Raw genomic sequence first — 27,338 nt, 5'->3', positions numbered from 1 at the left:
AATAGCACAGGAAGAAGACTGTATTCCTCGTTATGTTTCAGTTCCATAAAAATATGGTTCAAGCAGACACCATGTTCACTCCTCTGATCAAAACTGCATATTCCATTCCAACTATGCTGGGATGGCAGGGTTTCTTTTTAGCAGAATTTCAAAGACATCTGCATACATCTGCTGAAGATTTTTTTAAATAAGAATGCTGTCCCTACATGCTTGATCAGGTTTGGAGAACACTTCACACTTAACAACAAAACCAACAAAAACTAAACCAAGAAATACCTATAATGTAGGAATTTGGATTTTTGTTTAGTAGAATTTTAAGATGGGAAACACATTCCTATCTAAACAATTGAACTTGTCATTTCTGTTTTGTAAAAAAGCCCACATGACAGTAGTAATTTTAATGAGCAATTCCCTTCCCCAACCTATTGAGTCAAAAGTTCACAAATGTAACTTCCAATCAAGGCACAAAAACATTTACTGACTCTTTCTTTTCACCGCTTTCTTCACATTCTTCCCCTTCCCCTTATAAAAAGTTGGTGTAACAATGTCTTCTACACCAGACGTAACTTTAATAGTCCAATAAGTTGTAGCAGTATCTGAGTCTGGTTCTATCTATTTTGAATTTAGTTAAATTAGATAAACAGCACATTCTTAGCACATCATTGTTCATTGTCTGCATTTGCCTTGAAGGGGAGGGGATGAGGGGGAAAAAGCCACAGTAGTTTCATGCATATTTTTCAAGAAACTTTATGTGGAAGTCTTTCACTTTCTCCAGTAGGATCTTCAGCTTCTCTACTGGAGGAAGAATGGTCATTCTGAAAAATAATATTTAAAGAAATAAAAAAACCAACCCACATTATCTTCAGAACCAACTAAACTGTGATCTTTGCACAGATCTTGATTAATCTCAAAGCACAGCAAGCAACAAGTTTAATATCTGTTTTGATGTGATTATCTCATTTTCTGCATTTTTACTTTAAATGAACTATACCATTACACTAGAGAAATTGGTTTCAATTGGTTAGAATACAGGAATTCAAGAACTGTTATTTTCTGTTGAGTGGTGTAGAAGGTTATCAGTAAGAAATAAGAACAACATAGTTTCCACTGTTGGGCAGTTATGCCAAATTACACACAGTTTTTTGAGATTTAAGAGTTGTCAGTTATGAGTAAATGTACATTTTTTCTTTAATTGAAAACTGAGTTCAGAAGCATTAAAACAATGCAGCATGCCACTCTGCAGGTTTTAGTCCCTTTTTCCCTTCTTCTGCATAATCTGAAAATGCCATGGGGTGTGTATGCCAGGCTGTACACAAGACACACAGATCACAATGGTTTTCCTACACTGGTGCAGGAATGGACTCTAGGATTTTCCTGGAGCTGTGTGTACCCAGGGGTCTAACCCAGCTGGCTGTGTTGCAGAACTGTCAAGGCTAAAGATACCCTCGGTTCTGTTGTTTCAGACTGAGGAAGACTAAATTCCATGATAAATTCTAGCTATCAGTGACTTGGCTAGAGCAAAGTTCTATTTATTGGCAGCAAAAGCAACACAGTTTTGGTATTAGATTATTTAGTTCAACATCTTGTTTTGGTAAGAAAGTTATACAGTCTTTAAAAAGCAGATTTATAGGGAAGACACTGCATTTTTCATGAAGTTTCTCCATATGGAAACACAGTTTAACCCCCTCCTCCCCCAAAAGAATGCAGGGCAATTTTTGTAATTCCATAGCCAACTTTAAGATTAAAGTCTAAGCTATTACTATTGTTTGTATTCCTGGAGAAGGCATTTCAAATGCCACTGTGTAAAAATAAAATGTAATTATGTCAGCAAGCTGTGAAAACACCATTAAAACTTGAATAGCTCATCTAGCAGACCAGGTCTTTGACCTTGCTGTCAGTCCACAGAAACTGTCCAGTAGACACTGAGACAACAGAAACTGAAATAAAAATCCTCATATTTAATCAGAAGAGAAAGAAATGGGATGATACTTTGCTTATTACTGCTAATTTGCTTTTAAATAAACAGAAACTGTACCTGAAATGGTAGGTTCCTTCTCTCTGGCCAAATCCACTTCCAGGTACAACACATATTCCAGTCTCTTCCAGAAGTTTCATGCAATAGAACATATCAGGTGCCATTTTATGAGCCTAAGGGAAAGGATGCATTGGAATTATAGAAATCAAAATATTCCTAATATATAGAATTTCATGACTGCTTTTTTTTTTCTGAATCCTTATCTTACATTATTAGTTTCTTATTCAATTTCCTAAAGAAGGTGAGGAACAATTGCTAATGGGACAGTTCACAGTAAATTAAATAACAGTACTTCAAGGAGGAACAGGGCTGAATAACCTACACAAAAACTCACTTCAAAAGAAAGGGTTTAGGTAATTCTGTTATTCTCCTTGACTTGCTTGTAACTTTTTGTCAAAAGTCTCAAAGTTGTACTTGGAAAAATCTAAGGCACTGACATTTGATAAGATTAAATTAATTTGAGAACTGTGTGTTCCAGTTCTGTTGGCAGTTACTATTTTTTTTCCTCCTGAATAATCTGCTGCCTAGGAAGTCCCCTGATTAATAACTATGAAAAGTTCTTAAATATATCCAGGTTATATACCTAATCAAATAAGCAGCTGAAAAACAACCCTATTTTTGTTCTCAGCTAATAAGATTCCCTTTACAAAATGAATATTACAAATTAGGTTTCAGAGCTCTGCTTAGGAACAGAAAGACTTATCATTTATTAATATAGGTTCCTGTCCCAAAGGCAAAACGGTGAAATTTATAAGGAAACCTCCAGCCCTCTTTTCCAATCCTGCTGAATGGGGTTTCCCTTGTAGGGTCAGAAGCACACTGCCACTCACACGTGCTGGCCTCCCTAACCCAGGCACAGGCAGCAATTTGAAACCTCACAGGGCCAGCTACTTGTGTGACTTAAACACCAACGTCCTTGGGGACACTCTCAACCTGGGAACCTTAGCACTATGATGAAACGATCTGTTTTGTTTTCCTCTCTTAAAATAAAGGTCATGTTATATTTAAAATCATACACAGCCCATGAAATACTGCTTTTGTACTCCATCTCTGGAATCAAAGTTCATCATTAGAAGTGGTAGGTACAGGTGAGAGGAGGTTAAAATGGATTGGAGTAAGAATGACTGACTGACCTCAGCTTCCTCAATGGCTTTGGAAGGAATAAAGATCCGTGGGAAAGCGTACATAGCTCCTTGAAGAGGATTGCAGTGAACTCCTGGGATCTTGTTAAACATGTCTTCTGTTAGTTTGGCTTTTTTGGCAAGATTGTTCAAAACAGATTCCTTTTCCTGTTTAAAAGGAAGGTGTTCAGTTGGACACATTTGAAGTAGCAATAAAAACACCAGGAGAAACTATGTTTCAAAAAGCCTTCCCCAAATGAAACACTGGTAGGGCTTTGCTGAGCTATTAGAGAAAACCATATTCCGAATTCCAGTTCTGCTCTTAAAAACAGCAGTGCAAAAAGGCTTTAGCAGGATACAATTACAGTGTTGTAGTCAGACAATAACCTACAGAAGTCTCTATCTTTGTGCCTTCTCACAATCTTCTTTCTGAGCATTCACTCTTGGCTATTTCTAGAGACCATGTTAGCTGAACCTTTGGTTGGACTTGATAATGTAATACTTTAAGACAGAGTCAGCTTCATTTTTACAAGTGAGAAACTATATGTATACTTCAATTCAGATTGTCATGTTGCTCAGTATATAAAGACACTGGATATTTAAGAAAAAGATTGATTTTATTACTTTATTTAAACTTATATTCCTGATTAGATTTTAGTAACAGCAAATCTTATTTAGTAAACCTTTTGCCATATTAAACACAGGAAAAAATTTGAATTTATCAGCAAGAAAACTGATTTGATAATGCTTTCCTAGTATTTTTAAGTGTCATATTAAGTTAATTTTGAATACACTCCATAGTTCTGTAAATTAGTGTTAATACAGTATTGTCCAAGGAGGAAGGAAAGAAGACTGATCTCTGTGCATAGTTTGAGTTCCCAGTACTTAGGATAAGTTTGGGAAATGCACAAAAGAGCAAGCATGTTACTGCTGACCTTTATGAACTGTGCATAAGATTCTTCTCCAGGCACTGGAGGATTCACCACAATATCCATGGCTGCTTGTCCTGAGACTGGAGGACAAAGGCGAACAGAAAGCAGCTTAACGAGCTGTCCTTTAATTTCTGGGTGCAAGTTAATGACCTCCATGTAACCTCCTCTGTAGCCACACCTGTGACAAAGTGAACAGAAGAGGTTGGTTAACCTCAAGTGTATAAATACCACAAAAGCATTGAAAATGACTGCAGAAGTGGAAAGTCAATTAATGAGAATCTTACAACAGGTAACATACAGGTTGTTGAAACAGCTGCCACACTGATAATGGGTTCAGATGGAGCTACATGACATTAAGTCCCAGTATCCCATACAGAGATAAAGGTGGACAAGCAGCTTCCCTATTAGGCAAGTTAACAATTAACATGGATCTTTAATCTTCAGAACAAGAGCATATGGCTGTAGCAGTATACATTTAATCAAAAAATTCTTTTTCTTCCATCTCCTGCTCCCCAAAACAACTATACCCAAACATTTGTAATACCAAACCTCCCAGTGATTAGTGAGCTGTTCCCTTGAATGTTGGAGGCCAATTTTCCTTTATCACAGGTCCAGATTGGGACTGTAGGATTTCACCTTTGTGGGACTGAGGCATTAGGTGTCTGAAATAAATATGCTTATTATTTGGTACTTTGAAAACCACTGAGTTAATCCATTACTCCGTGCTTGTTTTCCTTTTCTTAATAGTCTTTAGTTAAAATTAATAGAGGATTAATTACAGTGGATTACCTTCAGGTCAGTAACATAAAAGGGCTGTCCAACCAGATTAACGAGGAAGATGAAATAAAAAAAAAAAAACTAAATCAGACTTACTCGCCCATGTATCCCTTAGAGGTGGAGTGAAAAGAGGCCAGCTCAACATTGTTATAGTACTCGGGTCCCATCTCATACAGAATCTTTTTGAAAGAATGAAACTGGCATCCTTCAGAGTACACATTGTCCTGGTAAACCTGAACAGTCAGAAGACATTAATGTGCTCTGTTCCCCCAACTAAGGATAAAACATGGCCTTTTAGAGAGGCAGATCTGAACTGAAGAAACAGTCCTTATACTCAAAACTTAAAAGCTGTTAGAAGACACAAGGTTCTTTGTTAAGTAATAGTTACTGTAATGATACTTTTTATCTGATGTGACCACACTTAAAGGCTGGGCCTTTGGAAGAACAGTGAGCTTCTTTGTATGATTTAACCTTTACTTGTATGTTTAAATTGATTTTCCTTCTGTTTCTTCCGTTTGAAGTGGTCTGAGCACCACACAGGTTTTTAGGTCTGTTGCAGCAAAGTTCTTCCTTGTGTCCCCTACACTTTCTCTCTAGTTCAAACCCAGATCAAGCCACCTGTTATACTGATCCTTTGATATTAAGAATCTTGCATGTCTGTTCATGTCTTAATATGGTAACAGAGAGTCTGTTCCCTGTACTTAAAAAATACCAATACCACACATGGAACAAAATTAATCCTCATAAGAGTACTCTTAGCTGTGCCTTTGAGAGAACAGATTATTCCATTACCTCATCAGCCAGAAGAAAAAGTTTCTCTTCCCAAGCAAAGTGTATCACATCTTCAATGCACTTTCTGTTTTGCACCTGTCCTATAGTTTGATTTTTAAAGCAAGAAGAAAGTTAGTGGAGAGTACACATACCAATCTTTTCACCCAGACTTACTCAGATTACCAACTTTTCAAGAAGATACCACTTGTCCTCTGAAAAGTGCTATTGAACTTCAGAATTCCATTCACTAGGTATGAAATTAAGGAGCATTTTCGGAAGAATTATGGTACAAGGTAACTTAGTCCATCCTAAGCAAGGGAAGTGTGAGATACAGTAATCAACCAATGACTTATTCAGAGTACTCTGTGTACAGCTAATCACTGTAAATGCTCATATGCATGATGGTTAGGTGGGAGCTAGTTTCTTACCAGTCAACCTCAACTACTCAAACAACTAAATTCTGAGGGAGGCAGTGCTTGCCACTGAGTTCTGAGTTTTTACAGTCATTGCCTCTCAGAAGCAAGGGGCTACAGGCTATGCCAGAGGCAAGATCTTTCACAGAGACCAAAAGTGACTGAAAGTCATTCCACAAGTCTGGAAAACTTCAGTGGAAGCAGTGGCTTCAAATGGGATCCAGTGAAGTGAACCTGCTCCCTCCTTTCTGGAGTTCCATGATACTGAAAATATGTTTCTAAAAGTAAAACATACTGTCCTACTTAGAGCACTGATCTCTGGAATTCAGCTTCATGTATTTGATAAGTACCTAGGATTTGCCTGCAGTGTCAAATGAATGAAAAAGTAAAGAAAAAAAAGGTCTTAAAACCCATAAACCCATTCACTAAACAAAATTCCTGCAGACCTGTGGGATTTCCAGGGTTGATGATGCAGAGGACTTTTGGATTGCAATATGCCTTAGCTTCATTCAAGGCACGGCGAAGTTCATTCACATTTAGAGCCCAGCAATTTTCTTCATCCAAATAGTAGTTCACCTGGATAGCATCCAGTTCAGAGATGGCTGCTGAATATAAGGGGTACTGGGGTATAGGAATCATCACTCCTGTTCGGGATTTGCCACCTCCTGAGACCAGGATCTTTAAAATTGCCTGGGGAAAAAGTAGGAATTAAAAAAAAAAAAAAAAAAAAAAAGAAAGGTCACACACCAGAATTAATAATATACTCTGGAATAAGTTACTAAACTTCCTTCCTAAAAACGTCTAGAGTTAAGGCAGATTTCTGTCCTAGAAGCAGATAGTCAAAGAGAATTATTTATTTCAGGTTGTTACTGGTTGAGTAAGGATGGTCTAAGCTTAATGGAATCCTCTCATGACATAGCTTCCAAAGATCATGCCAAATCAACTGCAAAATTTAGGAAAAACATTCTGAGCACAAAGCTAGAGGGCAAGTTCGCAACAGGAATATCAAGATCATGATTTTTCTGCTGTGCCCTGTTGTAAGCAAAGAAGCTTTAGCTAGTTCTTGCTCATTGCCTTCCATTCATTTTGTCTCATTAACCACAAGAGACCAATAAATAAAAACAGAAATTAGAACTGGGGCCTGTGCAGATTCTCCCTTGGAACAGAGAAACCTGTTTTCCATTATGAGCAATTATGTTTTTATTTTCAAGTAACAGAACAGATCAGAAGTCTGCATGTGTTGGGATGGAAATAAAATCATATGTAGTTTATTCCCAGAAGACACAGACAGAAAGGTAATGTTTGTGCTAAGGTCAGTCCAGACAATTTCCTTGTGCCCAATGGCTGTGTGATGTGGAGGGTTTTTACATGTGAATTAAATAAAACAGTGCACAAGGGGCAGGAAGCAGAGAGATTTCTTGCCTTTATAACCAAGGGAGAACTCTGAAGTACAGGTGCAATCAAAGCAATCATCCTTATCAGCGTGTAATTGGCATCTAAACCCAAAAATATCTTTTCTCTCAGCAGTAGTATCCTTTAGTTTCTTGGTGGTTCTGGTACAAAATCTGCAACTCTGTGCCTCTCATCACATACTCAGCTGCTAAGCTAATGATTTATAATCGATATAATTTTGTACCCACCACTAGTTTAAAAATACCAAGCATCCAAAACATATAATCAGGACCAAATGCATATTTAAAAACTCCTCAACACCCTCTCTCCCCTGAGGTTGTTTTGTCTTTGGAAGGGCCAAATAATGAGACTCGTTGTGGTGCTGACTTTACATCAATGGTGAAATCAAATCAGCATGGTGCAGATTAGATGTACTACGCTGCCATTCCTGACAAGCTGCCAGTGCCAGAAATTCTGGAAAGCCAATTGACTGCAGACCTCTGGAGAGCTGTTCCTGCCAGATCGTTGTCATTCTGAGCTCTGCCACTAGATGTCCTTTAAAAAAAAACCACCTTCACCAACACACTGTCAAAGGCTGCTTTCGTAAAAGCCAAACTGCTGCTGTGCTATCAGTGAATGGGTCTGTGTAAAGGAGCAATCTGACAGAGATTGGTATTCCTGTCTTAACTGAGGACCGTCTTTGAACCTTGGCTGAACACAAAACCTGAAGTGTTTCTCAAACAAACTGAAATACACAGACAGAAATACATCTTTGGGATTTTCACTGGCATTGATCTGCACTAGCAGAGTTCACTTGGAAGAAGAGCTGCTGAGACTTCTCACCTCTGAGGTCATTCCCTCTTCCCTCTGCCACTGCTTGATACCCTCTAATCTCCAATGTTTATGTATCTTAATCACTGAGGACAACCATTATTTAGTCTGAATGCTCTGAATCTTCTAAACTCATATTTAGGCACCTGTAGTTCATACCACCTTTACAGAAAAGTACAATTTAATGTATATTAAGAGACTTTGCGCCTGCTTCTCAGCTGGCACCTGACATCCACACAGGGGGTTCACTGGTGTGTTCACAGTATTGGATATTCATTGAATGGGGCTTCAGTATCTGCCAGACCAAACTCGCAGGACTTTGTGAGACCAGAGGTTTAACAGAGATTTGTATTTCCAGAGGTAACTGATAAGCTGCAGTTTGTACCAAGAAAGGACAGGTTTCATTTTAACACTTACAGAAATGCCATCGCTTGCCCCAGTGGTGAGATAAATGTTATCTGGATCTGCAGGAACCCCTCCATCTCTTCTTTCAATATATGAAGCAACATCTTCACGGATGCAATTTATACCTTGACTGGCAGTGTAGGATCCTGTGACAAACAGAAAATTAGATGAGAATTCAGTACAATGTACATCAGATTTTCTGTTTGCTAGCAAAACTCCTGAGCTAATATTGTATGGAGTAGTTTGCATATGAGCCATATTTATATGGATCCCCAGGATGGATTTGGTTTTCTTTCCATGGAGGAGGAAAGGGAGCTGGTTCATTCATAGAGCAAAAGAGTTAATTTGGAGTTAGACAAATACAATAAGTATCACTAAAATACAAAAATAACATACTGGATTGGTAAAAAGCATGATTTCAAGCCTATTTTGCAAACTGGGACAGCAATCCCATTTTTACTATCTTTCAGTAGCTTGCTTTATTTTGGAAGCACTTCTGAATGTAAACAAACTCCTGTTTAAGTAATGGGAACAAGGAACAGAGGTAGTATGTGCAATAGAAAGGAAAGTAACTTCTTCTATTCCATGACAAATATAAGGGTTTTATTTGCAATATGAAAATAACATATCATTTTCTCCCACAGTCTGAAACCAAAAAAATCCTAAACTGCTTCTCTTCTTCCCCCACAGCATCTCCCACAACCATTTTTCAGCAGAAATGTCTAGAATCACCCCAATCTCATGTGCAGTTTACAGAGCACAACTAATAATCTTAAATAAAATGAGCTGTTAGATGCCTGTGTGCATCACTGCTGAGTATGTGCAACAAATAAAGAGTAAAAATAAGCCTAGGTCAAGGTGAGGAATGGATTCAAGCTATGAAGCCTAAGACTGACGGACAAAGAAGTGACAAGTGTACATCTATTTTAGAACACTGTCAGGAAGCCGCAGAATCTTCTTTGCTTGTTGGGTGCAGTGGAATAATTGTGCCTGACTTAACTCTTATCGTTCAGTTATCTGCTAGTAGTCTGCCTGGTCGGACTTCTGTGAAAGCATGATTTAAAAAGACAAGGAACCTTTGCAAGTACTGCACAATTGCATGGGACAAAACAGTAATTCAGGGCATGAAGTTCCCTGATGTCCTAAACATTCACTTTTACAGGACTAGAAGTTATATTGGGTCTGTACATGGGTCTTTGACCACAGCTAGGAAGATGTTGTTAAAGGAGGAGAACAAACCTAAGCTGTCATTCTGTCTTGTGTGCCACTGGGTGCTGAGTCCTACCACTCTGAGGATATACAGAGCACTTAATTGATCTGTACTTCTACACTTAATTGTACTCAATTGATGGCTTTGACTAGAATCCGTATGTTTGCATTGTGGGATGCAAATAAATAAACCCAACCCAATAAAGCTACATATATTATGTATTTTTGTATATAGGAGAGGGGTAAATGTCTCAAATGCCTGGAAAGACATGCCATTTATCCCACATGCAAAGTAAGTGGTGTCAGTAGAATCCCAGAGTGTTTGGACACATGAGAAGTTGAGGACACATCTGAGCCTTCATATATGGCCTGGGAGTAGCGAGACTCAAACCATGAATAGGGATTTGCCAAATGAATGTTCATTGGAAGTGAGGGTGTTCCAGTTCATTTCCAGAGGAAAAGACACTCATATTAACTTTGTAATTAATACATTTAAATAGGCTGGTATAGATGTGGGTGTAACTCTTCAAATGGCTTTGACCATATGTAGTGATTTCACCCTTGTGTTGGATTGACAAATTTGTTAAAAAATAAGGTTTTGAACAAAACACAACACTTAAAGCTACACAGAGAGGTCAGCTTTTAATCTTTGTTTTTTTCAGAAGAAAGCAAATTTCTCCTTCTCAGCCATGAAGAGAACAGCAGTAAGTTGTCAGACTACCAATAAAGTGATAGGGGTAACTTCCATTCAGCTGCACATCCTTGTGCCTCCAACTGCGTGTTTTGAGATGCTGTACAGAGGCTGATGAGCTCCAGAGACCAAAGAAGCGGCTGACACACTATACTGGAGACAGGCAGGGTGGAGAGGGGGAAGAAACCAGTACAGCACATCAGAAAAGTCTACTGTGGTTTTAGTTGTCAGGAATTTAGAGATACAGTTGTTCTTGGCATAAATAATTTCAAGATAAAAAGATATTTAGACTCCAGTTACTTACAGAACCTCAATTTATCCACTGACATTAAGAGGGTGTATTCAGAATTATCATCTTATTTGAATATTGCAACAGTTTCAGGCCTACTTCCTCAGAATCTACTGAGCTAACAGAAATGATGGGAAATGCATGATCTTCTGAAAAAAAGGAACGTATTTCTGAAATATTATGCAAGGCTGAATTCCTTATACTTTACTCCAACATGGGGCTGTGATGTCCCACGCCACCACGCCCTTAAGGGGAAGGGAGCACCAAGGGGCCAAGACTCATCATTCTGAGAACTCCTTCCATGTCCCTGAATTTCAGAATCACTACAAAGAAAGACTGAGTCAAAACTCAAATGTATCCCCAGTAACTCTTATGTGCCAACAGTACTATGTGCATTTATTGTTCCAAAGTAAGACAGGAAAGGGATTCATTTAGCTAGAGGAACTTCTCAGATTTAATAAATGTATTTTTAATGGTCTACATTAAAAGACAAACCAATAAAAGAAGGTGAAGATAAAATACATTCTGTATTAGGCTGTGTTGTTAGGAATAGTCCAAAGCTGAAATACTGCTAATGCAATCACTGTTTATGTTTTGTTAATTTTATTAAGTTTCACAGCACCTACTCTCAAAATATGCCAGTGCAAATAGGCACTGCAATCACAAAAATTAAGAAATATGCCAATTACTGTAATAAGTCCTCTGAAATGTCACTGTTTGCCTACTTGAAAGAATGTAAGTGTGTCAGATTCATTGCTGCACCCAGCAGCTGTAGCAGTATCTGCAAAGTGGAAATTCTAGTGGCATTTGCCAGGTACAAGTAGGCAGCACAGTCACCATACGAGAAAGAAATTGTCTCTTCCATTTCCTTTCTACTGAATATGCAAAGTTTGTACTTATGTGGATATTACATGTGTACTCTTGTAGGAACAGTAGTTGAAGAACAGAGCCTTGTAGTTCTTTCACAAGTTGTTATTTTACCTTGGAGAAATAGAGCTCTGACACCTTCAGTTAAAACTATCTCAGCTAGGTAAAAAAACACCACCTTTCATCAGTGTAGCTTTCCTTTTGCAGAGCATTATCACCTTGGTACCTGAGTTTCTGATACCCCAGATCATCCTCCAACAAACATACTTGAACTGACAGTTCAAAATTAAGATCCAGGAGCGTGTACTGGATCAGCTGAGATGGACATATATTGTTTGTTGATACCAGCATTACAGAGACAGTAGAGTCCTTGTCAGAGGAACCCTCTGGAGAGGGTAAAACTGTAAAACCCTCCACCCAGTCTTAGCAGGAGACACAGAGCCCCAGATTAAGAGATATCACACTAACAGAACAGAGCCTCACTAGTACTTTCTGCCACTTTCCTAGTGCAAAAAATCTCAGCGTTCTGTTTAGTTACGCGCAGATGTTATTGTGGCAAGGGCTCCATAGATGTATAACCTTCACCTTCTCCTCTGTCACAAGTCCCACCAAGAATTTGCACCATTTGTCACCACCTGTAGGTCACACTGCAAACCCGCCCCACCAGCTGCAGATATTGAAACCAGCTTTGTTGTTGCTAATACCAACAGGAGCAACTGGAACAGAGCCTTACCTAAGCTGTTTCCTCCACAGCCCTGCAAGATCCGTCTGGCTCGCTTTTTGGCATCTTCTGGAAAGCTCGGGCTGTCCAGCAGGTTTGGGTATGTACACAGGGCCACTACCTGGAGTGCCAAGAAAATGTAAATTGGCCACTTTTCAATGGTTATTTTAAGTTGATGATATTATGTTAACTTTTCATGGAAATTAAGATCACAAATACTGGCTAATTTAAAACAGGTTGTTGATGAAGAGTTTGCAGTTGGTTTTTTTTAAGGGTTGTGCTCACAGAAGAGAAGAAATCTTATCATGTTCCAAGTTATGCTGATAAAAACAGCTCTAGAATTATTAACTATTTGTACTACAGACAGTGAAGATTGGAGTCCAGGTGAGCTAAGTGTAGTGCAAACACAGTAAAGCACAGTTAATTATTCCTATGTTATCACTAACCAGCTCCATCTTTCACTCTTTGTGTATTACTAGCCCACTTTATTGACAGGAAATCAAGACTTTAAATATGGAGCAGAACTGAGAAATACGATCAGCTTTTGAAGTCCTAGATGCATGTTCTAATAATCCTTCCCCAAAATAACTTCTAGTTCTTACTGATTTGAATTTGTGGGAAATATTGAATTAAAAAAAGAAGTGGTGATATAGAACATAGTAAAAGTAGCAACACGACCCGGCAGAATTAAGTTAATGAAGGAATGTAAGACACAAAGAATTGAGAGCCCTCTCTTGAGATCAGCTTAATTTATTCCAGTCTCTCTCATTTTTATGCTTACATGGTGTAATATGGATAGGCTGTTGTCATCTTGTTGGACAAAGAGAATGAATTAATCCATGTCTGTGCACAGTCATGGGGAGAAAGCATTTCCCATTTTATTTAATAACATTGGAATAACCTGTAATATGTCTGAATAATTTGTAAGAAGCTCAGGTCTCCCTAGTTTGCTGCATAGCTCGATTTTGTACCCTCATCACCCGGACTTGCAGTTTGATAAGGCTTCAGTTTGTCCTGCAAGTCTCTGAATTTACATTATTATAGATGGAGGATTTTACATGAGGATGTGAGGGATGCTCAGTAAACAGGATAATACTCATTTTAACCTTATTTGTGTTTTAGGAATAATATACAAACATGAACTCTGTTGTAATCTTCCCTAAAAGTTAACCTACCAATTAGCTTGCCCAGAGGTAAAATGTGCAAAATGAGATACGGTACAAGTAGTTGAAACCAGCTACGTGCAGATCTCAAAGTATACTCTCAGATGAAGAAAGGTTTTTGTTTTTCTCTTTAAAGACAACCACTTCCTTTCTTGAAGAGCATTATTGGTCATGAATGTGCTGACTGATAACACAGAAGTGGCAGGAAAAAGTATGGGTGGGGAATGATACGGAAACTAAGGAAAGCTACTGTGTTAAAAGAGGACAATCAGCAAGCAGTAGGACTTCAGCTCAAAAATGAACATTTTTAATTTTTTACAAAAGAACTATTTTAGGTCTAATTGCATCTAGGGAATCACTTATATTAACACCCATATCAGATAGCTTTTAAGGCATTCTAATAAAAAATTAATAATAATGTTTTATAGTAGTCTTACCTGACGGAGAAAGGTGATTGGTCTCTGTCCCATTGCATGTGCATCTCCAATGTTGGCTTTAATCACTTCAGTAAAAGGTTTTTTGATTCCCTAGAAAGGGATAATTCAGAATGTTTTGTTAGGGCTGAAGTAGATGATTCTTCTTTAGTATCTGTCATATGGCTGTAACTAAACAGTGCCTGATCTCAGAACAGCTACAGTGTTTAAGGTAAAGCTTAATGCATTTCTTATGCAATACTGCCAGTAAATCTTAAATGGTTTACAGAAATTGTGTTGACTGTGACACATTTTTAAATAATAGACTGGCTTTTATTCTTCTGCTAGCTGCAAGTAAGAGACTGACTTGGCTGTAAACTACATATCGAAGTAAAAAAAATGAAAAAAGGGCATTTTGAGTTGTCAGTATTAGAGCAACTTCTTTGAGACCCCTAAGGGAGGGATGGATCAGTCAAGAAGCTAAAAAGACTTGAGGATATTTGAGAAACCACCAACAAAAGAAACTTAAAGACCTTTAGTTCTTTTAGAGTAAAAACAGTAAAGACATTGCTTGCTTATTTATTTTATACTTAGATTAAGTATTCCTTGTATGATGACCCCACTTTTCCATGTAGAGATGTTTCACTATATATCATAGTGAGGCTCTGTATGATAAACAGAAGTGCTAAATAATCACCATGAATATTTAAAAGCTTCCTAGTCTCCAAAATCTGAACAGCCAGCCATTTTTCCTGTGAGAAACTGAATGCATCATGAAAACACAGGGAAGGAAGTTAATGAATGTTGATTAGCAATCACAGCTCTTCAAAAAGCAAAATAAAATAAGGGCATAAAAAAGGCAAGGAACTGACTGGTTGAAAAAACCACCAGTGGTTTAAATAAAAAAAAGATTCACTGAAAGTAAAAGAGAACATTACAAGAAGAATAAGTGAGATAGGCAGTAATAAATTTACAGTTGTTCTAATGTATATTTGAGAGATAGTAGGAAGGCCTCTTAAGAGTGACAGAATTGTCATGTGGACTAAGGAACTGCAAAATGAGACTGATTAGTTTTCTGTAGAAAATTACCAGTAACAACTTGCTTTGGGCATGAACTCAGAAAGCCTCTTCCTGGTCCATGTATTTACAGACAATAACTGGATTTGGATATAGAATATGTGGCTGGCAAGCCTTGACTGATTTTTGCTTTTCCACCATGGACTATGATGTTGGACTTCAGTGACAGACCCAAACCCAGATGTGCAAAGATAACAATAATACAGGTACTCAGCAGGGATACAGATCCCCAGGTATGCCAAGATTTGGAGGTTTAAGATTTGGATGCCAAGATTTGGAGGTTTAAGATTTGGATTTTTAAGATCTGGAGGATTATCCCCACTGTGGATCCAGCCCATCATATAACTGAGAGCCTTCAGGTTTTTTTTTCTTTTAAAATTAAATATGTAGTTAGAAATGGCATTAGGACCAGACAATTTGGCTTACATGATCCTGATTGAAAAGGGTAAATTTTACATGGCCTTACATTTAGCAGCAATAGAAAAAAAGTTCACTTAAAATAATTGGAAGTGACACACTGACTACATCAAGTCATTTGCTTTTATGCTTGTTGATCTGAGTCCCTAAATTAAAAGCTGAATTCAGCTCTAAATAAAGAATTAGAAATAGGGATGCCAGATAAACATTAGAGTTATCTGAGGCTGAAGTTTAGTAATTTATGAGTAATGTAACCAGCTAAAAATGTGTTTTCTTCAAGCTATCTGGGGTCCACTGACAGCACATTGTTTCATTCTAATTACAAATAAGTAGGAAGAGAAAGATGTATGTAGAAGAAAAACAAATTCTATTTGCTTGAAATGAAGAAAAATTCCCACATATTTTGGTTGCATTTGGTCCTTACAGCAAATTGAATCAGTTTCACTGGATTTGCAAAGTAATACAAATCTGTTAAGGAACACAGATACTTCCTTTGCCTTAAGTTAGGCAGTCTGAAAAAACAGCAACGTGAAATAGAAGTACTCTGGTTTATCAGATTAAAACCAAAACAAACCAACTCCCTAATAATAGAAATACCCTACATTAAATTTTTTGCTCACAAATACTATTGTGTTCTGCAATAAAAAAAATAGCTGCTTCTTTGGTTGGTGAAATGCTGAAAGGTACTTGGCATTTCATAACGTACTTTTGGAGTTTTTATAGCGGCACAGCCTTTAAAACAAAGGTAACAGAGCTTTTTGGTGTCTGTGTCAAGTTTATCATAAATAATGTTGTAGCTTATTAGCATTGATACCATCTGAATCTTTATTAGGGCCAAACTCAGTGCTTTTGCCATCACTGCAAGTATAGAATCATCACCTATTCCACAAGCCCCACACTGCCTTTGCTTCTCAAATGATGGGTCTGGAATAAGTAGCAAACCATGCACAATAGTTCTCTCACCATAAAATCTTGTTAGAGAAGTAACGATGGGGTTTCTGTGTTGTGCACACAGTTCCCATCGACTTAAAGGCCCATGGCCCTCTTCATTAATTTGTATTTCTTGGTCTCAGCTACAAGAGCTGTTATCTTTTTTGTCTTTCAAATGAGAAATGCTTTTAAATAACTGGAGCCTTTTCCTTCCCTGACAACGAGTTAATATCAGCAATTTTTTAGAACTGTCTTCACGAGACTTGCTATATCCTCTCTTAGTGAAATCTATACAAAAATTGCTACATCCACTTAGTATTTTTCTATTACTTGATTTCTAGGCTCTCTATGTTAAAAAAGGAGTATGAGAAGTTGTTCAGATTTAGTCTAAAATAAGAAGTTCTAAACAAGTTCTTAAAAATGTCTAAAAAAGTTCTTTAGAACAAAAAGTCGCATCTTAGCATTTCAAAAAGAGGGAACAGAAAACAATAACAGGCAAGAACAAGTGCTGAATAGTAATGGGTCAAAGTTTCAAAGCAGGGATATCAGATGGCAGCAAGGGAAGTCTAGACAGTGCTTGTGCCTCTGCAGATGAGTTCAAGGCAGAATTCTGCTCAGATGCTTCTTACAGAGCCGCATTAATCACTGGCTACTTGTGTCAAGGTTTCTCCTATGGTGATGGGTGTGGGTATCCAAGGGGAGGGTTATGCCAAATCCTTTTTTTGGAAGGTATGTGGAAAGATCTGTATGAAAAGAGGAAATGTGAATGTGATGTTGATAACCTCAACATCAGATTGCAAAGAAGTAGGAAAAGGGCTGCAACAGGTCATAGATTTATTCCACTGCAGAAGGCTAAGCAGTCTTTAACCATGTCAGCAACACACCTGAGCTGAGACTATTTATGTCCCTGCAAGCCAAGGAACACACAGGGGGAGCAGGAACTGGGCCATTGGAGTTGTTTTGCTCTTCTCTAGGGATCCCTCACCACACTTGCCTGTCTCTCATCCCCTCCCTCTCTCTGGGTGCAGGCAGGCTTGCAAGGTGTGTTCCAGAAGCAGTCTGGCTGGATTGAAGCTGGCAGATTTGCAAAAGGGAAGCTTGCATAACAGGAGCTCTAATAACAAACTCGTGAGCAGTAAGTTCCAGATTGATTCTCCTGCCTTCTGAAGAGGGTATGAACCACATCAAGGAGGAAAACCAATGCCCAGCCCTACAAAACAAGCTCTGCTCCAGCCTCCTGCCTTTGGCGGCACCTCACACTGTGCTCACAAGGTGATTCAGCTTCAGCTTGGGAACAAGGCCAGGCTCCTGCCACTCTTCTGACAGTGTTAGCAAACAGATTCATGATAGTAGCCATTTTTAAAGCTGGAGAACCCATCTTTTTCTTTCAAGTTTAAAGGAGAAAATATTAAAAACATGTACTTTCTTTTAGTACCTGTCTTCTGGATAATTAAAGGATTTTAATGGATGAAAGAATCATCCAGGATTTGGAATATGCTCTTCAGAAACTACTTCCTTCAACAGTTACTTCTGTCTCTCTGCTCTTTTCAGAAGAAATGCATCTTTTAAGAAAACAGATGAAAAACATCTGAAACCTGAAGCAAGCCACACAATTATACTAACAACTGTATCTAAATATCACATGAAGTTGGGAGAAGGGATTTTTATATGTGAACTAGAATTCATTGGTACAGAGCCAGTATAATAACAAATGCAGTTTACCAGGTTTGGGGAAGCTTCCTCTTCTCCTAGACATCCCCACAGCCTCAAAAAACACAACAGAAAAGGAGAACAGTATGAAACAATGAGCTGTCTCTCAAAGAGAGAGTCACGATGCAAGAAGTGTTGAGAGAATTACTTGATCAAAGAAACAATGTGATGCCAGAACATACACCACCCATGAGGCCAATGCCCTGCCAGGAGCTGGTTTGTCTCTTAGGAGTTTTAGAGTACCTGGAGGTTCCCTTTACAAAGGTAGCATCTGAAAATGCTGGCAAACTGCAAAATACCACTGTGCCCAGAAGAGTAAAGAAGGGTGCAAACTGACCTGACACTGTCTTTGCTAAATCTTCAGCAAATTTCAAAGGAAAACCGTCAGTCTGGAGAGAAGCACGTGTGGATTTGGTAATAGGAAAGAATTGAAAAGGGTTCCTTTGAGAAGGCCACTAAAATGTGAGCTGCTTTTAATCCCAGGAGAGTAACATGGTATTACAGCTATTTCTGAATTTCAGGATTTGCCTGCTCCTGGCTGCTCCCAATTGTTTCATTTTCACCACCATTGCTTTGTGCCTCCTCTTCATGGTTATCAGGCAATAACATCACACTATGAAACACTGTACTATTTCTTTGAGCCTGGTTTTGCTGTGACTTGCACAAACAAGCTGTACAATCAGAGAGCTGGCAAACCCAAACATTTCAGCATAGCTGAGATTTACGCTGTAGTAGCCAAGCTCCTTGCTTGCTTTTTTATCTCCTCCTCTCAAGAGGCCAAGAAGGCATTGCCCAGAGGCCCTTAACTAATAGGGACCTGAAGACCTGAACTAGCATTCCAATTTTTTTATTAAAACAGCTCACAGCAGAAAAATAAACCTGACCTGCTTACCATGGAGTAAGGCTTTGGGTTTGTATTATGCTTGTGTAGTTCAAGCTGACATGAGCTGTTTTGGGGAGGAAGGAGAAGGAAAGTTCTGGATTTTGACTTAAAATGGCAGTGATGACTTGCATGCCCCCTCATATCACATGAGGAAATCAGTGGGGCTGACCTTTAATTGGCAGATCTGATTCAGAGATTACAGAACAGAACTTGTCCTCAAGTTACTTTTGCCTGACACATTGACTGAAGTGGATTTGCATTCAGAATTTTTGACTACATAGATAAAGTACTAGAACTCATGACAGAATTAAAAGACAGAATTAAAATAATGCTCATTAGAAAGTGATTAGACATTAGGACCCTCAACTTGAAGAGTTATTGGAAAAGGTCTATTTTGGAGTAAATTTTGCTAATGTATTCAACCAGAAAATATCAAAAACTGGATCCTGTGGGTTGCGTGCTTCTGAACATACGATTTTGATAATCATGCTCTTGAAACCAGTTTTGTTTCAACTTCATCTGCAGTAGTTTTTTCCCCTCTTAAAAAACATGGGTTTTACTACAGATACACTTACGTATGCAACATGTACAGACAACTGAGGAACAACAGTTCTGTCTTAATGAGGTCAGATGCTCTTGCCTGGAAGATACTTTCTCAGTGTGCACACAGTCACGTATTCAAAGCAGAAAATTATAGGATGGTAATTTAAGCTTAACATCTTTCATTACTGGGTGTACCAGTCAATCTTGTATCTTTTTCTTGGCGTGTTAAATCATATTTCTGCATGTCATTGTCTAAACTGTGTTTTATCTTTCCAAAACTCCCAGGGACACAGTCAACTCACATTTACAATTAAAGCTGGATTCTAAGTCAGATTTTTTCTATTGCATTTAGAAGCCTGATGAACTAGTGAGGGGGGAAAAAAACTCAAACCAGCTCTACAGTATTTTAACCAAAATACTTTAGCAGAAGCTGCCTGAGATTTCAGCTACATAAGTAGAAGGATTTTGGTAGTTTTATTGTCTAAATAGCAATGTAGGGAGTGAACAAGTGGCTTGAATAAACTCATTTGCAATAGTTATGCAAATGAAAAGCGTGGGCAGAGGAGATGAGCATACTGTAAAGGTAACAGAAAAATAGGGGCTTCAGTGTATAGAAACTGTATAATGCCATTGAAGGCCCACGGCTCCAGGCCCAGAGTTGGGATGTGTTACCCACCTGCCCTATCGGAAGAACTTCCTACATGCTGACAATATATCCCTGCACACCATCCCTCTCCCCCTTTCTACCCTACAATTCTCTTTCAGTAACTTGAAAGTTTTGAAGGACCTTGCATGCCTTACACTAAGCCAGGCACTGCTTCCAATATTATCTGAGCTGACTTGTGGATCCTGAAATGCTGTTTAATATGCATACGCTTTGTAAGGAGATGTAAGCCAACTTAACCTAACACAGAACTTGACATTATGTAAAACCCAATCAGGAATGGGGGAGAAAAGGACAGTACAGATGAAGAGAAATGTCAGGGTAACAGATATGAAGGGATTTTCCATAACAAGGTCAGTTAAAATTAGCATGAATGCAAAGGAACAAATCAGGTATGTGTCCTGCCTATGTAAAGATAAGTTAGTTTGTTATTACTAATTAGGTGAAGGGAAGGGCTCTGTTCAGAGATTGCATTATTCTTGCATTGAATTTGTATTCAGGAGCAATTTTCTAGTCCAAAACGTAATTAAAGTCAATACTTGATATCGTAGCCATCTGTTAGCAAGTCTACACAAAGGGGGTAGAAAAAAGGTCTTACTTGACTGAGTTCTATTTAGACTGTAATCATTTATTAAAATATGCCTGTGCTCTAGCTTGCTTTAAAAAGTTTCCAGAAACACCAAGGTGAATCGTTGAAGTTTGTTCTTTCTGTCATCTTAGTAAGCCAGAATCTGCTGATTGCTACCAATAGCAAAGGGGAAGAGAACAGAGGTTTTCACTTTCGAAGAATGACACAATTTCCAAATTACGAAAAAAAGGTTCAGGAAAGTAATTCAAGTCACTGATTTTGCATGAAGATTTCCATCTTGAAAGACTTAATGTACATCAAACCCCTGATTTTCCACCTAGATGAATACAGGCCACAAGCCAACAAAACTTGTGAAATCCAGGTACAGCATGCCCACCTGTATTGGACAATCGATCTTATTCTGCTTTAATTGAGTATTCTACTTGTCACTTACATTGTCTTAGTCCCAAGCATATGAGCTGAAACTATTGCCTCATTTTTATTTATTTTTTAAGGAATATCCCTTCAGTTGCCCAGTCAAAGACTTCTTGAGTAACATTTTAGTCCTTATTTCTGTGTTCACTGTGGAGTTAACAGCTCCTGTTGTGATCATTTGGACTTAATATAGAGAAGCAGCAAGTGCCAGATAGAATAATAGAGAAGCTGCTATTTGGGATCTGAACACTAACAAACCTCAAGGTAGATGAAAGCTTACACTCTGCAAACAGCTTCAAGTAGCTGTTTTACAATCTCCATAACAGCTGTGTAAGTTACGCAAGTATGAAGAGTAACCAAATGGAACCAAGTTTAAACAGGGAGAGCCTCTATCACATCTGATTAGACAATGGCTGCATTTAGGGTGCTTTCAGTTTAGAAACAAATTACCTAAAGGCATCTGGGCAGAACAGGATAAATGCAGATTTATTGCCATTGCTTCACCTCTGCCTGTTCTTGTTACCCCCAGTCACTGCAGTGCTTCCACCTCATACTGGGGAACCTCTGCTCTCCAGCCTGTGCAAAGCTCCTTCCCCATCAGAGGTAGAAGAGTTGCTACGGAGCAACTCTCGCTGTTAGTGAAGAGTAGCTGTGGATCTAGAGATACTGTGGGGCATCCCCTTCCTCTGCCAACCACTTTAGCCTCTTCTCTTCATCCAGCAGCATTAATTCTGCTGGCAGTTGTTGGCCTAACTCTGTGAGCTAAGATTGAGAGAGATGGAAAAAGCTGTCCAACTTAATAAAAAGAAGTGCCACTGACGTGTGAGCACACATAATTAAATTTCAGACACGCACACGCAAAAAATAGACAATTAGATAACCTATATTTCACTTATAAGGAACTTGGGTATTACTCAACACTGTATGCTTTAGCAGACAGCTTGATTAAACAAGGGAATGAATAGGAGTATTTTTATCAGAAGGGCAAAGACGAATGAATAACTTGAGCAGTGTGGAAGAAAGTAAAGTCTTTCTGCTTGCTTGAGTTGATCAGTGTTCTTTGCAGATACACTGTCTCAACTTTTGCAGTAATTCTTCTCCTCTTTCCCTGCCAGCTGGGAGGTTTGTTTGCGTTACTTGTGTTAAAGCATAGTCACCTCTAGGAATGCTGGTAGCCATTATCAATGGCAAATATTATTCCATGAGTGTGGTTCCTGGAAAAAAAAAATTTAATGGAAAATGCCACATAAGTAGGCACAACGCAAAACTGACATAAAAATCTTTTAATATAGCAATTGGCAGTGACTTGCTCTTAGATTTTTTCATAAGTGCACAGCAGATTATTCTCTCTGCCAGTGACTCAGCTGGTAACTGGAGTAAGCAGGGGAGCTGGGAGGAGTTAGTGAAGGGCCTTTTATATTTGTTTTGTCAAGTAATATCTCCTGCTCTGCGATGTTAACTTGAAAAGAAACATACTCAGTGAGAACACTGGAAGATTTTATACTCTGGAAAATGCACCCACTAGGGAACCTAGTTGCGTAAACACAATGACACCTTTATAAACAAGTTTTAAGGCAAAAATCAAAACAGATGTTCTGAAATTAATTCCCCATCACCACTCTGAAGTTTTTAAGCGAAATTCTAAAAAAAGATGCTGTTTTTAATAATTATTGAATGAGACAAATAGTTGATGTATATACTATAGTGAGCTGAAAACGTTTCACCTTCTAAAACAAGGGGAACCAAGTAACACGAAGACCAGAGAATTAATCTCTTATGGTTAGAACTGCTGTAGCACTTTTTTGTTCAAAGCACTTTTCATTAACTAATGAAAATGGTCTTGCAGTACCTGTAATAAGATATTAGAAAGACTCTCTAAAGCAGCAAAGGCAGTGAATAATAGCTGAAATTACAGAAAAACTACTCTGCCAGATGCTTTATTCAAAACAAAAATAAGCAAGTCCTTGTGATGAGAGGGGAAGCTGTGGTTTGAACAGTAGAAGCAAAAAGACATGTCTGTATTGCTGAGGATTTCTCTTTTTAATCTTTTTTTCAATACTCAAGGAATAAGAAAGAAATTTGAAGAACAAAATGTAAGCGATGACTGATTTGGATGCTTTATTTAGCACATATTGGCCCAGACTCTTAGGATCTGCTTTATTATCTGATCCTCCAAAGAGTACCAACCACCTACAACTTTGGGCAGCGTTACTGAGCGTTTGTGCTCTGAAGGCTTGTCCTCAGGCACCTCAACTTCTGCAATAAAAAAGGAGCACATTATCGGTGATCTCCTTGGACGACCCAGAGCAGTGTTGGATGAGGCTGCGGAGCAGCGCCTGGGATAGCCGGGTCCAGCTCACCTGTCAGAAGGCCGCCGCCGGTTTTGAAGGTGCCTCCCTGCCCCGGCCAAGGCAGTATCGCTAAAATCCTCATGAACGACTTAAACGCTCTATCAGCATGATGAAAGCTGGTCACTCACCTCCTTGTATAACACAAAGGACACGGGATTGCAGCAAAGGGTCAAAGTGGCCGGAGAAATGTAAACACTGCTTTATGGGGGTGTCCCGTATCTGCCTCAGGCAGCCAGTGACACCAGATAAACAGTAGCCGGCCAGCGGCTTCCTTTGTTCCGTGCCTCTGCCGCCTCCCGTGGGAAGGGGCGCGGGGCCGGGGCTGCCGCAGCGGAGCGGGGCCGGGGGCGGCCCGGGCAGGGGCGGGAGACGCAGAGCGCGTCCGGCCACGGCTCGGGGCAGCAGAGGGATGGGAGACAGGCTGCTGTGCTCCGAGAGTTTTTAACTTGGTAGGAGGCACTGCAGCGGCACTCGCGGTACCTCCCGCTTTCCCGAGGCTTCCACAGAGTCGCGTCTCAGCCCCGCAGGGTGTCATGTCCCCGCCGAGCCCTGCGACATCCCAACCGGGAGCGGCGGCGGAGGAGCGCCCGGGGCAGAGCTGGTACGGGCTGCGGGGAGCGCGCCCTGCCCTGCCCTGCCCTGCCCTGCCCCGCCCCGCCGCCCCTGCCTCACCTTCCGCAGCTCCTTTTCGATCTCCCCGGCTTTCAGAACGATGGGGCCCCGCACCGCGTATTCCACCGCCTTCACTTGCGGGTTCATGGACTCCAGCGTCAGGATCTTCTCCCTGCTCGCCTTCTCGTTGATCTTCACGGCGGAGGCCTTGGCAGCGCTGCTCCAGCGCACCGTCCCCTCCCGCCGGGGACCCCGCGGCTGCTGCCCGGCCGCCAGCGAAGCGGCGCAACGCAGAGCCATGTCCGTCCTTCCGCCCCGGCAGACCCCTGGCCCGCGGCCGCACAGCCTTGCCGCAGCTTGCCTGGCAACCAAGACAAACCGATGCATGGTTGTTCGGGTAGCTCCCAAAGCCAAATTAAGGATACAAGTGCTGGGGATCGGTGTATTTTGTAATCGGAACCGGGCGCTAGTCAGATGCACGCGAGCAGGAGATGCAGTCAGAAGAAATGCCGAAGAGCTGGCACAGTTACTCGTATACGCTCGATCCTCTCATGTCCAGATCCCACAAACTTAATTGTAATGGATACAACTGATCTTGCAATGTTGCGATGCCACCACAGGAGCAATAGATCCCACCATTGCATCCGAATAGCGCTGCAGCCCCCTGTCCCCAACAGAAGTGCCCCCGCTAGTGCTCTGGAAGAGTCCCGGGCAAACCCATCCTTCTCCCAGCCGGCGCTGGCCCCGGCCCCGGGGCGTGCTAAGGTGTGATTGCACCAGCCAGGCTGCGGGCGCACTGCCTGGTGGGGGATGTAGTCCCGGCTGCGCCTGCCCACGGCATCAGGTGGTGGGCAGGGAACTACCGCACCCAGAGGCCTCCCTGGGCCGCTCCCGCATTGTCTGCAGGGCGGGGCGCGCTCCTGCTGCTGGAGATGCTGGGGGAGCCGGGGTCAGGGCAAGTGCGCGGGATTTTCCTAAGGGAACGGCAAAGCCAAGTGTTCTCGGTGCCACGGAGGCGTCGCTGCCGCTCAGAGCCCGCGGTGCCGCCGCCTGCCCGCGCACAGAGCGCTCCCTTTGTCTGAGTGTGCTTTTCTGCTCTGGGTGTGAGAAGTGCGGCGTTGCCCACGCCGACTCTCCTCTGTCCGTGGGGAAAAGGCCGCCTGCGCTGGTTTCGCAGCCTGGCGTGGCTCTGGGAATGCGGCGCGGGGTGCGCGGTGGGGTCTGCGGGTGGGTCACCTGTTGCGGGGCTGCTGGAGAGCGGCTCTAGAGTCGGGCAGGCAGCGAGGCTGAACGAGCGCCAGAGCCTCGTCCCTCACCCTGTCACTCTGCCAGGGGAGCATTTGCTCCTGATCCTTCCCTCCCGCAGGAACAAGCCGGTCCTCTTTCACAGTTTCCTCATTGTTTCCAGATGATGAAAATGTTTTTATCTCTCGGGTTCAGTTCAGCTTTCACAGCAAATCACTGGAGGTCTGCCATGAAATACAACAGCAGCAGAATTCAGGGAAGAGAGAGGTAAATGCTCTCTCCTTCTTGCTACCCGTGGGGAGGAGAAGGCCCTTTTTACCCGTCCTGCGTGCCCAGAAGAGCCTCCTTGTTTGTGCTCAAAGAGTGGAATAAGGGATCATTCAGTCAGGAATATTCCTATGACCTAATGTTACCTCCCTGAGTAAGAGCCTGGGCTGTAAATCAACCTTATTTGTGAATTGTTTTTGTAGAAGCTTCTTTTTACTTTCTTTTTCGTCACTTAGAGAGACTATGGCAAACCAGCTTCCTAATTTTAGGTGCCTAAATTAGATGGTTTGAGACTTGGGTTCTGTTCTGTTTTGGTATTTTCCTCGGCTGATGAAGAGCAAGGAAGCTGCTTTTGCTGTGTTTGATTTTATTTCATTGCATACAATTATGTCTTGAGCCTTTTTTTGTCTTTACTATGTCTTCTTTCTAACAAGCTTCTGCTTGCCAGAGTGTTTAGTTTCACTAGTAATTTGCTCCAGTCCTTATTCTATTTCAAGTGCAGTATTTTTCAGCACTTGCTCTGTGCTAATTTAAAAATAATTGCTGCGTGAGGATTTTAGTCAATTCATAGTTAACAAAATAACAGAGATGGGATGGGTTTTTGTGCTGAAGGAACATTCTTGAGGTAGTGCAGAAAACTCATTTGTTTTTGTTTCCAGTCATTGTACTGATTGTACTAAGAGCTTTTTCTTGTTTACTGTTCAGTTTGTGAAGGCCATGTGGAGTGTTTCTGACCCTGCTTGTCCTCCCTCCAAAATTCTGCCCACAGAATGACCCAATAGAGTGCTCTGTTAGAAATTCAAGTTCCAAGAAGTCCATTTTTGTTTACTTGAAGCTGCAGCAACTGTTGCAGGACATTGTATGTGATTTTTTTTCCCCCCCATATTTTAAACCTTTTTAACTTTTGAAATGTCAGGTTTTGGAGCCTGTATGTTTTGTCACATTACTTTTAAAGTTGTCATCAGTCATGTACCTGGAAAGCCGAGTGCTCTCTGAATCTGGCAGTTTGACTGATAATTAACAAAGAGTGTCTTGGTGCCTTTTCTCTAGGTTTGATAAAAAGTAGTTCAGAAGAAAATACTTCAAGCTGTGGTAAGACATGTCAAGGTTGGATTTACCACAAAACCAGACTAGATTTTATAGTAAGCTTTAATCAGATTACCTGAAATGTTCAAATTTTAAATTCTAATATTTACATTCAGTGGATACAAGTAGCCTTCCCAGGTATCTTAATTCAAGTGTATTTCATGATTCCTTAGAAATCAAGGTTGAAATGCTACCCAGATTATTAAAAGCAAAGTTTGGATTGTAATTTGGAAACACTAATTTTGCTGGGGGAAGAACACAAGTTAACCTTTGCTCTTGGTCCACACACTGCTGTTCCACCCCCAATCCATCCCCCAGAAACAGCTGGTGTAGCAGAAAGTGTCCAGCCAGCACTGCCCCCGTGTCTCTGATTGATCCCCCACAAGTAAAGGTACAGATCCCCTGACATCTCTGTTTCTGCACTGGTGACAATCCAAGCAAGCCCTCAGACCTTGCTTGCAAATTTTATAAGGCTGCTGGTTAGTGTGTAACACAGGGCAGCCTTGGAATGAGGCTTGAC

The 27,338-nt window shown here is 40.5% G+C and overlaps 1 protein-coding gene across 1 annotated transcript; it reads right to left on the bottom strand.

The window, feature by feature from the left end:
- Window positions 1-384: 384 nt before the first annotated feature.
- GPT2 (glutamic--pyruvic transaminase 2) lies at window positions 385-24,844 on the bottom strand. Its single transcript, XM_082289854.1, has 11 exons — window positions 24,281-24,844; window positions 14,055-14,144; window positions 12,467-12,575; window positions 8,690-8,823; window positions 6,496-6,739; window positions 5,658-5,737; window positions 4,962-5,098; window positions 4,092-4,266; window positions 3,169-3,324; window positions 2,036-2,148; window positions 385-815 (listed from the first exon to the last, which is right to left on the bottom strand). Exons 1-11 carry the CDS (start codon window positions 24,605-24,607, stop codon window positions 725-727), a joined length of 1,656 nt encoding a protein of 551 aa, XP_082145980.1. The 5' UTR covers window positions 24,608-24,844; the 3' UTR covers window positions 385-724.
- Window positions 24,845-27,338: the final 2,494 nt, after the last annotated feature.

This window comes from Coloeus monedula, assembly GCF_965178545.1.
Source record: "Coloeus monedula genome assembly, chromosome: 13".
Taxonomy (NCBI): Eukaryota; Metazoa; Chordata; class Aves; order Passeriformes; family Corvidae; genus Coloeus; species Coloeus monedula.
The sequence above is the reverse complement of the archived record's forward strand: the minus strand, read 5'-3'. Positions and strand labels throughout refer to the sequence as shown.

Coding starts and splice junctions, on each gene's coding strand:
- GPT2 (XM_082289854.1), bottom strand. CDS start 24,607: ATGCATCGGTTTGTCTTGGTTGCCAGGCAAGCTGCGGCAAGGCTGTGC. Junction 4,267..4,961: donor TCTAAGGGATACATGGGCGA/GTAAGTCTGATT, acceptor ACTTTGTCACAG/GTGTGGCTACAGAGGAGGTT. Junction 816..2,035: donor GAAGGAACCTACCATTTCAG/GTACAGTTTCTG, acceptor ATTATTTTTCAG/AATGACCATTCTTCCTCCAG.